Source organism: Globicephala melas, chromosome 14, assembly GCF_963455315.2.
Source record: "Globicephala melas chromosome 14, mGloMel1.2, whole genome shotgun sequence".
Lineage (NCBI taxonomy): Eukaryota > Metazoa > Chordata > Mammalia > Artiodactyla > Delphinidae > Globicephala > Globicephala melas.
Window position 1 is genome coordinate 58,544,748 of NC_083327.1, and position 13,675 is coordinate 58,558,422.

The following is a 13,675-nucleotide window of genomic DNA, read 5'->3' on the forward strand; positions in this document are numbered from 1 at the left end:
TGTTCATCCAACATTCACTCCAACATTCTCTTGATTAGGAGAAGTTTCTAGTCAATACGTTAAAAATATTCTAAAGGGAAAAAAAAACTACTTAAGTCTTAGTAAGAAACAATATAATCTCAATATTTTAAAGACAAGACTACATCCTATTGTTTTTAGAATGATGTTTTATGTGCTGTTTTGATTTTTATTGATATTTTATTTACTTATTTGCAATGTAGTTATTGATTGTGAACAAAAAGGCACATATATCAGCAACCACAATACAAACCCCAGCTCCCCCATTTAGTATGTACTCTATGAGGTTGAACAGATTTTTAATCTCATAGCTTCCATTTCCTCCTCTAAACTGGGATTGCAAATACTGCTCTACCTATTGGAATTGTGTGAAAATACATTAAATGAACTCATGTATGTGAAAATACTTCATAACCTACAACCTAATTTACACCAGCATTTTGTTATTTGTATTTTAGTAGATACAGACTTATTGTCTAGTGGTCATTGGGTTGTCTGGATAAGAACTCAGTAGAACATATCTATGACTAGCAGGTTTAATTTAAAAATAAAAGTGTTTTTAGTTCCTAATTTATAATCCCTATAAAGTTTTGGAACAAAAAGGAGACCAGGGCTTCCCTGGTGGCGCAGTGGTTGAGAGCCCGCCTGCCGATGCAGGGGACACGGGTTCGTGCCCCGGTCTGGGAAGTTCCCACATGCTGCGGAGCGGCTGGGCCCCTGAGCCATGGCCGCTGAGCCTGCGCGTCCGGAGCCTGTGCTCCGCAACGGGAGAGACCACAGCAGTGAGAGGCCCGCGTACCGCAAAAAAAAAAAAAAAAAAGGAGACCATAATTATATTCTCCTTCAGATCTGCATTTTACCACATCCTCATTAAGAGTTTATTTAAGCTCTCCTTAAACACACCCCCTCAAAACTCTATGTGTATCTTTTGCCTAATTACATCAGTCCTTTTCATTTTGAAAAATCCTAATCATTAGAAAATACTTCCTTATATTAAAATAAAATCTACACTTCAAAATTTCTACCAGCCGCCCTAATTCTTTGCGGCACTACTAAGAATGGATAAAACCCTTTTATTCTACATCAACCTTAATATCAATAATAATAATTAATTAATAATAGTTCTCCATTTCTTCTTCAAACATGTTTCCCTGCACCATTCACATATCCTTACTTTCCCTTTACTCTTCTCTTTCCCTCACCATCTCCCAGAGATGCAATCAATCGACAAGTCCAGAGAGTGCTACCTTCAAAAGCTAACCTGATTGGAACCATTTCTCATAAACACTATTGGCACCATCCTGGTCCAAGGCACCCTCACCTCTCAACTGGACAATCATATCTCCAGGTAGATATGATTCTTTCCAATCTTGCCCTCCTAGAGTCCCTTCTCAATGCAGTAGCTAAATTAACATTCATAATACCCTATACCCTATAATAGCTTCTCTTCAAACTTAAAACCCAAAGTCCTTATGTTGCCTGAAAAGTTCTACACTATATGGTCCCACTTGCTCTTAGACCTCGTCACCTACTCTCTGCCAGATTTCACTCTGCTTCAGCCAAACTCACCTTCTTGCTGTTCTTTGAACATGCTAACCTCATACCCAACATCCATTATACTGGCTTTTCTCCCTGAAGAGTATACTTGCATATCTTTCTTTGACTGGCTCCTGATCGCTGAGGTCTCTGTTCAAACATCACCTCCTGCTATGGTCTGAATATCTGTGTTCCGCCACCCTCCGAAATTCACATGTTGAAATCTTAATGTCCAGGGTGACATTATTAGGAGGTGGGGCCTTTGGGAGACTCCGTCCTCATAAATGGGATTAGTGCCCTTATAGAAGCAGCTTGAGAAAGCTCCCTTGACCCTCTGCCACATGAGGTCACTGTGAGAAGATGGCTGTCTGTGAGGAAGTGGGTCCTCACCAGATGCTGAATCTGCCAGAATCTTGATCTTGGACTTCTCAGCCTCTGGAACAGTGACAGATACATTTTCTGTTGTTTATAAGCTACCCTGTCTATGGCAGTAATGAGTCCAAATGGACTAAGACACCTCCCAAGAGAAGCTCTCACCACCCTACTGAGAACAACTATACACTTCCTTCACTGTCTTGATTATTTTCGTAACATCTTTTAATATCTGAAATTTTATATTATGTTGTTTATTTGCTTATTACCTCTTCCCGACTCTTGCACATAATCTCAAGGGAGCAGGAATAATATTTCTCTTGTTTATAATTTTATCCTAAGTCATTTCTATTATATGCAGTTGTGCACAAAGAGTTAACACAGAAGGCGTGAGACTGCCATCCTTAGGAACACCTGCTTGGAAGGCTGACCTTTGGCTGGCATCAGGGAACTTAAATAGCAAACAATTTCCTATAGGACATAAAACTTTCTCCAAATGATAAGAGTAACTTACTGTACCTAGACTGTCTGTATGAATGATGCTGTTTATGTTGAACACTTGCTTTCCTTCTGGGAGTCTGGAATTTTGCTATTTGCTAAGCAGAGGGCACCTATGTGACCAGCCCCCAATAGAAACTCTCAGCACTGAGTCTCTGATGAGCTTCTCCAGTTGACAACACTTCATATATGTTGTCATAATTTGACGTGGGTGGAATTAAGCACACTCTGTGTGACTCCACTAGGAGAGGTCTCTTGGAAGCTTGCATTTGGTTTCCTGTGGACTTTACCTCATGTGCCTTTTCCTTTTGTTCATTTTTCTTTATATTCTTTCACTGTAATAAATATTAGTCATGAGTACAACTATAAGCTGAATCCTTTAGGTCTTCCTAGAAAACTACTGAACCTAAGAGTAGTCTCAAGGACCCTGGACATAACAAGCAAGAAGGTCCCTTGGACTCCCCAATTGAAAATAATCAAATAGAACAGCACATTAAGGAATCCCATACCATGGTGATGAATCTACTATGAAAATAAAGCCCATCCTTACCCCTACCATGAAATCCGTTTACTACTTACGTGACTGGCCTGTAGATCTCCTTAACACCAATGAACTGAAGTTGCTCCATAATGTCTGGGATACTCGCACATCGAGTCAGGTTAATTCGTGGGTAATAAAGAAGGTATGAGAGACACATTTCATTCCGGGTGCTTAATCCTCCCTGAAAATGGAGATACTTTATTTAGAAACGTATATGTTCCACCAACTCTGACACTTATAGAACACAAGCTGCAAATGTTATGCAGTTTCTTCCCGTATTGAAACGTCATAAACCTTAAAGCTGAAAAATCATCACTTAAAGGCCAATTTGGTTTTTCAAAAGATAGTGGCACAGTTAAAAATTAATAAAGTTATTTCCATCTCTTTAAAAGCTGCCTTTCTTAAATAACTTAATAATGTCCTCAAAGTTCAGAGTATGTGATGTAAACTTCTCACCACAGTGAACATTTCAGAGGATGTTCAGTAACAAGATACCGATCGGTCAGTGTGATGGAATCTTTGCCTGATTGCACTGAGTTTTCCATAATCTTGCTGTCATGTGTATAAACATCAGCAGCTGCATACCACAGGGGAGGCACAGTTCACAGTTTGAATCTAAGTAGTAAATTAGGTACTAATTAAAAAAGAAGAACAGCATCTGGAGTTGCTACAACAATGTCCAATTCTCAACCAAAAGTTATTAAACATGAAAAGAAACAGGAAACTATGATCTGTATTCAGGACAAAAAGTTAGTAGAAATAAATTGTGAGAGGACATGGATGCTGGATTCAGCAAAGACTTAAAAACAGACATAAATATATTTAAAGAGCTAAAGAAAGATGTTCAAATAATTAAAGGTAAATATGTGAAAAATGAGTGAACAAATAAGGAATGACATCAGACAAAGGAAAACATTAGAAAAAAGAACCGAATAGAAATTCTAGAGTTGAAAGTACTATAACTAAGTTAAAAATTCACAGGATGAGCTCAAGAGCAACTTGACATGGCAGAGGAAGGAAGCCGTGAACTTGAAGATCAATCAATAGCAATTTCCCAAACCAAAGAACAGAGGAAAAAAGACTAAAGAAAGTGAAAACACCTCAGAGATCTGTAAGATAATATTATATGTTCCATGTATGTAATTTGAATTCCAGAATGAGAGGGAAGAGAAAAAAAGAATAGAAAAAAATATTTGAAAAAAATGGTGGAAATCCTCCCAAATTTAGTGAAAAACATTAACTTACAGACCCAAGAAGCTCAATAAATGCCAAAGATAATTATGAAGACAGCCATACCTAGACACATCATAGTCATATTGCTAAAAGCCAAAGACAAAGAGAAAATCTTGAAAGCGGCAAAGAAAAACGATACATTGCATATAAGGGAACAGTAATACAGTGAACAACTGACATTTCATCATAAATGATGGAAGTAATAAAACGATATTGGAATCACATTTTCAAGTGCTCCAGGGAAAAAGAAATTAATCAAAAATTCTGTATCCAGCAAATCATCTATCTTTCAAAAGTGAAGGTGAAAAACATAGTAGTGTTGTTCACAGTTATACATTAATGTAGTGGTTAATATGCAATGATTTTACAAACTGCAAAACAGAATGCTTTGCACTTGATGCAGGATTGGGCAAAAGGAGAAGCTGATCTCCTCAGTGCAGCTGACACCTCAGTAAATATATTTAATTTGTTCCTGAGCTGGGTTGGCTATTCAGAGTTATACCAAATTGTAGGAAGGGAATTGGGCTTTTGTATTCTCACATCAACCAGTCATTGGCTGCTGGCTGCCCCACTGAAGAGAGTATAACTTTAAGTGGGTCATTCCTTGACACCGATGGCAATGTCCAGTGAGGGACACACTTCTGCTTTTTTTCTATTGTATGTTTGTCTTATGTTATGGATTTATAGAATTTATTTTATATGCTGGATATTAATGCTTTGTGTATTGCAATTTTTTTTTTTCAGTTTAGAACTTATCTTTTCACTTAATAGTGTTTTTTGGGTAACCAAAAGTGTTAAGGTAATCAAGTTCATCAATCTTCTAATTTATAGTTTGCACTTTTTATGTTCTGTTTAATAAGTTCTTACCCCAAAGTACTAAAGTTATATTTATATATATTTCTCCTAGTGGTTTTAATATTTTGTTTTTCACATTTTAATGTTTAATCTACCTAGAAATTATTTTTTTGTGCATTGTGGGAGATAAAGATGTAATTTTATTTTTGTCATCTGGATACCCAACTGTGCCAGTAATTCTTTAATGAAAAAGTCCATCCTTTGCCACTTATCTGAATGCCATTTCGATCTTAAACCAAGTTTCCATACAGGGGGTTTGTAGGTCTGTTTCCAGGATCCCTATTCCGTTCCACTCTTCCAACTCTGGACCCAAACCACACTATTAATCACCATAGCTTTAAAATAAGTCATCAAATCTAGTAGCTTGCTCCCCATCTTGTTCTTTTTAGTAGTGTCTTGCCAATTCTTAACGCTTTGCTCTTTTATGTAGATTTTACAATCAACTTGCTCCGTGTAAAAGCTAAAACTGTAACATTTTTAGAAATTTTTTTTAAAAAAATAGGAGAAAACCTTTGGCTAGGTGAAGATTTCTTAGTTAGACACCAAAACCCCAAATCATAAAATCTCTCTGATCTTTCTTTACTGGAATTATATCAAATTTATAAACCAATTTAAAAAGAAAAAAAAAGAAAAAGAAAAAGAAAGATTCTTTGTTTCACTGAGCTTTTCTATCCATGAACACAGTATCTCTTAATTTCTTTAGGTGATCTTTAATGTCTTACATAATGACTAATAATTTTCTCCATAGAGATCAAACACATCTAATGTTATTTTATTTCTATAGGATTTATAGCCTTAAATTGAATTTTCTTGAGATAATTTATCGTACACTAAAATACAATTAACTTTAGATTTATCAGTTTGGGGGAGGTTTTGATGTGGAAAATTACAATATCTGTAAATAATGTTTTATTTCTTCGCTTCTTCCTTTCTGATCTTTATATCTCATTTTTTTCTTTTCTACTACGATATTGAATAAAACCAGTGATAATAAACATCCTTGTCTTCTTCCTGACTTTAAAGAATTACTTCTAGCATTTCACTTAGTTTGATATTTGCTATAGATTTTTCACAGCTAATGTTTATCTGGTTAAGGTAATTCTCTCCTATTCCTAGTTTGCTAAATGTCCTTTATTCCCCCCATGACTGACAAATTTTATGAATGCTTTTTCTGCCCCTATTGAAGTGATCATAAGTCTTTTTCCTTCGATCTCTTAATGTATAATGGCATTAGTGTATTTTCTAATTTGAACGAATTTTACATTCCTTAGTTAAGCCCAAATCAGTCCTAACGTTACAGTTTTATATAATGCTGGATTTGGTTTGTCGATACTTTGTCAAAGTTACTTCCCTCTGGTGCATGTTGTGGACCTTTCTCGTGTTGCCCATATCAAGTTTCAGTATTAAGCTTATGCTAACTTCCTAAAATGAGTTGGTAGAAGATGTTCCCCCTTTTTTTGTGCTCCCTGGAAGAGACCGAGGAAGGCATGAGTGATTTATTTCTTGAATGTGTGGCAGAACTCCCCAGTAAATCTGTTGGGACCAGATTTCTCTTTGGGTCAGAAGCGCTAAGGTCATGGAATTTATTCTTCCTTTTGAAGTCTCGATTCATCTAAGTCCAGACTCACGCGCATGGTCATTAGTGACCACAGGTCTTTATAATAATATTTGATGAGGAAAAACTGAAAGACTAAGGATAGCTTTTCCTGAAGGGGTCACTAAATTATACTGCAAATATTACCAAAATATCATTAGTTAATCTGATAAAATGCTAAAACAGCTCTGATTTTACTTTTATGATGATTCATGTTCAAGACGTTCAGGAATTTTGCTTCCAAATGTGAATGCTTTTCACTTATTTCTCTTCTAAGATCAAAGTTTATTCCTCCTCCTCCACAAATAAATTTTAATAATAATAAAATTCTTCTTACCCAAGTCATCCGGGCTCTATCTTTTGTGTTGTAGCGACACTCAGTAATTAGATTATCTCCCTAAAACATAAAAGTAGAAGCTTTCAGATTGGAGTTTCATGTTGTTCTATTTATCTAATACATTTGTAGACCAACAGTTTAATTTGCTATATGAATGCATGCATTAAGTACTTTGATTCATAAGAAGACCTTTGATCTATTAAATTCTAGGTTTGCTCGTATAATAAGCAAACAAAGAAACAAATAAGGCTCTCTTTGTTCAAGCCAGACTCCACCATGTTCTAGCTGCATGACCTAGGTAAGGAAATGACTCAACTGGGCACAATTTGTTCATCTAAAAAATAATGATAAAAATAGCACTTATCTTGCACAGCTGTTGGGAGATTACATGACAGAGCACACATGTAGCTCTTAGTGCGGATAAAACACTTCATAAAAGCCACAGATACTAGTTATTGTGATTATCTCCTCATTTACATTATTTTCTTTAAAGGTCCTTAGGTATTCATTTTCTTAAAACAGATTTATGAGGCAAATTACTAGTAATTTATTTTTCCTGTACTTTCCAACCTTTTGAACAGTTCTGCACATAATGAAAATAATTTTTTATGGCTCCCCAGTCAGGTGAGTGGACAGGCTATTCATCAGAGGGAGTGAGCTCTGGGTAATGGCCCCCAGATTTGTCCTCCCTGCCTAGATATTCAGAGAGCCCAGAGATCAGTAGCTCAACATATTTATACCCTACTTATGGCACATCACTTATGTGTCACAAGGAGTTCTGAGATAACCCAATAAAACTGGGTGGAGAGTCCCAAGACAAGACAACACCATAAAATGGAGGGTAGTCCTTAAGAATCTTGAGATCACTGTTTCTCAAATTTCATCTTCCTACTCTCAGGGTGTATCAGGGAATTTCTGCATGTAGAAAAGATATTGCTATTACTCTCACTTCATAACTAGTATAAGTATCTGACTTTTAAGAAGAGAATAAGGGTAGGAATTTATATAACTATTGAGCTTGATGGCCATTAAACAAAAAATTTGACAAAATGAAGCATCATAAAATTTTTTAAATTCTTCATTATTATAAAACATAAAATCCTCTTCTGTGTCCTTCCACTAGAACCCCAAGTACTGTTGCAAGCTGGATTACACACAATAGAATAATTAGCTATGTCCAAATATCTTTGTCAAATGAAAGAATTACCTTATATTCATTTTTACTGAAATGAAACTTCCAAAAACTATCTTATGGTGAAAGCAAACTTCTGATCTTACCGTTACCTGAACTGCAAGCCAAAGGATTGTTAACTGGGGAGTCAAGTAAAAAAAAAAAAAAAGATGCTTACGCACAAAACCCAAGTTTTTATTTTCTTTGTAAATCAACAACTTGAGTTGCCCCTGGGAATAGTAAGAAAAATGAGTTTCAGTTTGGGAAAACAGAGCAAACACATTCCATGTGGCTTGTGCGACAGCCACGTGGGTGGCTTTGAAGATATGGATGAGCGAGTCATTTCACCAGTAGAAACCTGGCTAATTCTCAGCAGACCTACGTCTCAGGACTTTGATGACATTCAGTGAAAAAGAACAAAACAATCATACTGGTAAGATTGTTCGTTCTTCCTTTAGGTACTGAAACTCCTGGAAATTGAAGTCAAAATCATCATCATAAGCGAGTAATCTCATTTCCTCCCCTTTGCGAAAATGACGCAGCCTGATGCCTCTGCCTGCCAGGTGAGCGTGGAGCAGAACAGCAAACACGTGGATGCCACTTGGCTTTTCAACTTCCAAAGCCTACAGGGGACACAGGGGAGGCCTGATTAGCCCAAATAAGCTCAGACAGTTCACCTTAAAACAGACTTGTAGAGACAACTGAGAAGAAACGCTTACACAATTTGAGTGAATGCATGAGCTGCCAGACATTTTGAATTTGGATTTTTCCTGACTTATACCTAGCAGTGATATCTTTGTGAAGCAATACTGGCTGGGAGAAAAGAAAAGGAACTAATGCTTGCTGAGGACCAACTGGACCACTTCTAAATATTATCTTTCTTCTTTCTTCTTTTAGTAGGTAAGAAAGCAGTCAAAGCTCCTGGCAGAAAGATTCCAGTATGTTGGTAGCTTGCACATTGAAACTCTTAAAAGGAGAATCTATTCCCACTTTTCCAGATAAGAAAACTGAACTGGGAGAGTGAAATTAAATGAAATGCTCATGGTCCTACAGCTAGTGGTTGATGTCATGGCAATTTAATTCATGGTCTAAATGGCTTAAATAACTCAGAAGAAAACAATCTTTCCACTCCACCAGTCTGCCACACTGTCTACAACCACAATATCCTATAATTCATAAGGAATACTAACCATGTCGAAATACTTTAATTCAAGGAAAAAGAACTATAAATGGAAGCAGCCATTATGAAATACTTATATATGGTTTTCTCTTATCCAATATGTATTTTTATATTAGTTATTCTGGCTCTTTGGTTAAAGAAGGGAAGGCAACTACAAATCAGAGAAAATGAGAAAAAAATGAAAATGAATCATGGAGAAAACAAATATGGATAAAAGATAAAGTTGAGAAAGGAAAAGGGGACTACACAGACAAAGGTCAAAATTGTAAAAGAGGAAGTGAAGTATCCACTATGAAACAATCAAAGGAGGGGAAAGGAAGGAAAACACCCTGAAAATTATTCCTGTCTTTAGAATTCTACACCTGTAGTCTTCAAGATTTAAAAAAGCAATAAAGGTCTTGCTAAAATTGTAAATAATTGTTTTACAGCATGATGACAAGAAAAAGATTAATAATAAACTAACTTGGAATTTTCCAAACATAGTTTCTAAGAGCATAGATTAATCTGGAAACAGCAGCTCATAGACTCAGACATAGCATACCTCTTCCAGGCATTCCAGGGTGCAGTGACCCTCAGACCGGAAATCAGGCAGGCCTGGAGGGATTGTGTGGAAGAGGCTTACCCAGAGGCCAGCCTCAATCACCCCAGCGTCGTATTTCCTTATATCTGTCGTGTGAAATAACCTCAATCCAGAATTATCTAATAAGCCTGGAACGAGCGTTTAAACAAGAATAATTAAAAGTGAGTTTAAGTTCTTAAAAAAGAAAAAGTTTTCCAGATTCAGTTGAAATGGGTTCATTGGCTTTTCTTAATAATCTCACAAGGGAAAGGAGTACAAGCAAAGATTAATGGATGGCAACATTCAGCTTCACAAAGAGGTATTAAAAGACGAGTCGCCATATGGTCTGCAACCATTCTTGACTTACACAGCATACCATAGGAGACAAATTTGTGTTGACTAGCTGATATATTCCACAATTACCTAATATGAAGACAGAACGAAAATTCTAAAGTCATTCATTAGAATATAGAATAACTCAACAGGAGTTTCATTTTACATTGTTTTGAGGTGAAGTTCAGTACCATTTACATAGAGGTGAAAACCCCTTGGTCTAGAAACCATCTGGTGATGGAGAAAAGTATTAATGGTTAACTTTCTTTATAGTTTATTACCAGTCTTTTAATAATTCATCACTCATTCGATCAACAAACAGTTATTAAGAATCTATCATGTGAACAGCACAACAACAGGCACAGTGGGGAGGAAAGATGAATAAGACACATCTCTTTCTGTGACATAAGTTATCATAAGGATGGACAGTATGAGCCCCAACACTTCATAAATCCGTTCCACTATAAAATTAATTGCTTCTTCTCTGCAGTGGTGACTTACCTACCTGTGACTACCGAACTGACCTTTGATCAATTAACATATATATAATTTTGTATTAATTGTTGTGATTATTTTATTGTTTCTCTTTTCCCCTACACTATAATGTCCATGAGGGTGGGGACATTATGTTGTTAAACACAGACCCAGCACATCATTGGTGCTCAGTATTTGCTGAAAAATTGCACGAATCAGTGTAAAATAATAACTTTAAGTTTCTTCTGTTGATAATTTCATATTAAATCCTTCAATTTTTTGGCTTTGGAATATTACATAGTAAATTCAGGTGTAAATACTTACCTCTCTTCATTTCAACATCATATTACACAGTGTCACTGCATAAATATTTTTGAGTATATTTATGGTTTGCCTATCACACAACAAAATGCTTAATATTTTCTAGTGTGATGAATGATAGTTTTTTATATATGCTTTTAGAAAGAAAACATTTTGTAAGCACCATGTATTTGGGACTAATTTACATCATAAAGGGAAAAGTCTATTATTCTACTTCCTGGTAAGTAATATGCAAATTGCTTTTTAAAATTAGTGATCACATGCGCCCATTTGCCTGGTTCATCGCTGGTTAATGACTGTTGTCCCAGTGTAACTACTAATAGTGCCCTTTTTCATTCTAATAAAAGTATCCTAATTGGATGACAAATGTATAGGTTAATTCTTTCTACCACTGGATGCTATTTTATTTTAAGTCTGTTTAACTCTGTTAAAATAAAAAGTTACAAAACTTTTAAAATCATAGGTAAAATGTATAAAAAATACACTCACCTTCCTTATATGTTGGATTGTCGTAATGGACTTCCAGGAGCACATAATGAGGGTCTAACGGAGTACCGAGGGATAATCCAACATGAGGTGGATAGGAAAAACCCTAAACAAGCAAAATTCCGTGACATACTGTCCTGTGAAAGTCCCTCAGAGCTCTGTTCCACCCAAAAGCCAGCCATTCTCAACGATATTTCAACGTTTTTCAACTCCATTAATCTATAGTTGATCAAATAAAATGGCTTAAGGAAAGAATTACTTCCTATGGAAAGAAAAATAAACCACCCTCATATCAAAAATACTATATAGGGCCTCCCTGGTGGCGCAGTAGTTAAGAATCCACCTGCTAATGCAGTGGACACGGGTTCGAGCCCTGGTCCGGGAAGATCCCACATGCCACGGAGCAACTAAGCCCGTGCACCACAACTACTAAGCCTGTGCTCTAGAGCCCGTGAGCCACAACTACTGAGCCCACGTGCCACAACTAATGAAGCCCGGGCACCTAGAGCCCATGCTCCACGACAAGAGAAGCCACCGCAATGAGAAAGCCTGTGCACCGCAATGAAGAGTAGCCCCCTGCTCGCAGCAACCAGAGAAAGCCCACGCACAGCAATGAAGACCCAACGCAGCCAAAAATAAATAAATACATTAAAAAAAATGTATATAGAGTTTTACATGTAAGTGTTAGACTCGTAGGGGGAAAAATGATCAATTAACTTCGTTACATCTCAGTAATCATTGGCCCACCTCTCCACCAATGGCCCACGCAAAAATGACAGTCTCGCACGTGAGGAAGGCATCGGGCATGTTAGGGTGGTAGCACTCGTGGCCGTGGTCCAGGACGCTGTCGCTGAAGTTGCTGCTGCACTGATAGAGCAGGATGTGATGGACCAGACTCTCGTGGCCTCTCTGTATCACGGGCTTAACCTAAGCAAGCACAGGTGAATGCAGTGAATAAAAACACCCTGCAACACCCTACGATAAGCATGAAATGAGCATAAATGATTATTAGTTTTTCAAAGGAATAGTTTTCTCATCTACGTAATGGTTATGTGGCTGAAGCATAATTTGTTCTGGAGACGATGACAGTGATGATGATGATGGTGCTGACAGTGATGGCAGTGGCAAAGACAATGGCAACAGCAAAGATGCGATAACCATTTACTCCTCCGAGAATCCTAGGACTTCACTAATCTGTTGTTTGCTTTTTTAACTCACTGTTGTTTCCCTTAACATTCTGCATAGCAGCTGTTTCAAAACTTGCTTGCTCTCTTCCAGGTTTTACTTTGCCCTGGCACTCTCTGTCTCTCTCTGTCTCTCTCTCCATCTCTCTGTCTCTGTCTCTCTCTTTTTCACATAGGAAAAAAAAAAATCACACAGGCATAAACGCCTTCAGTCTCCCTCTCTACCACCTCAAAATGTTATCTTTACCCAACCCTACTGGCAGTAATAGATCATGTATCACCTATCTATCTATCTTTCTATCATCTATCATCTATCTATATGGTACAGACCATAGTGCTAGGCACAAAGGAGGGCTCAGTAAAGGATATTTTTATTTTAGTGATTAAAATCAAATTCTAACAAGAATGTTACCATTAGAACTTAGGAGAGAAAAAGTCACTGTAGCGATGCACTCCTGTGACACTGCTGAAATTAGAAGAAGAAAACTGGTGAAAATAGAATGAGTGGTAAAGTTGGTCCTGAAAGCGTGATTTAGGTGACTATGCTGCTTCCATTGTCCCTTCTGTAAGTCCCTTCAGAACATTGTCCAGGAACCCAGAATGAGCTAAAAGCACATTCTAACAACCCAAAGAGCCTTATATCCAGAGGAAGTGGACGAGCCCTGTACTTAGCTTAGCTGGGCTATAGGTGTTGCCATTAGTTACAGGGATCTTTGAACCTTCTGTTCATCTGCCAAAGAAGGCCTGGTGTGTTCCTAAATTTCCAAGAGTTTAGCTGTCTTAGAGCTCGTCCACGTTTGTGCTTTTAGCCCTAACTACTCAAATGCAAAAAATTCATTTTAAAATCCTTGCTTTAGACAGTCATAAAGGTGAAGTGTTTTCAGCTATTTTCTCCTAAGTCTCTCCATTTTGATTTTCTAGTTTTCTTTATATATATATATGTTTATATATATATATATATGAAAATCTCAGCAGCCAAAGAG

At 36.9% G+C, this 13,675-nt stretch overlaps 1 protein-coding gene across 1 annotated transcript in view; it reads right to left on the reverse strand.

Annotated features, from left to right (window-relative positions):
• Positions 1-13,675, reverse strand: part of MOXD1 (monooxygenase DBH like 1) — an 82,753-nt gene that overhangs the window by 9,241 nt on the left and 59,837 nt on the right. The window contains exons 5-10 of the mRNA XM_030853431.2: positions 12,256-12,435; positions 11,512-11,614; positions 9,877-10,043; positions 8,587-8,778; positions 6,985-7,044; positions 3,004-3,146 (exon numbers count right to left, since the gene is read on the reverse strand). Of these exons, the coding sequence (XP_030709291.1) occupies positions 3,004-3,146; positions 6,985-7,044; positions 8,587-8,778; positions 9,877-10,043; positions 11,512-11,614; positions 12,256-12,435 (845 nt within the window). The remainder of the gene's footprint in view (positions 1-3,003; positions 3,147-6,984; positions 7,045-8,586; positions 8,779-9,876; positions 10,044-11,511; positions 11,615-12,255; positions 12,436-13,675) is intronic.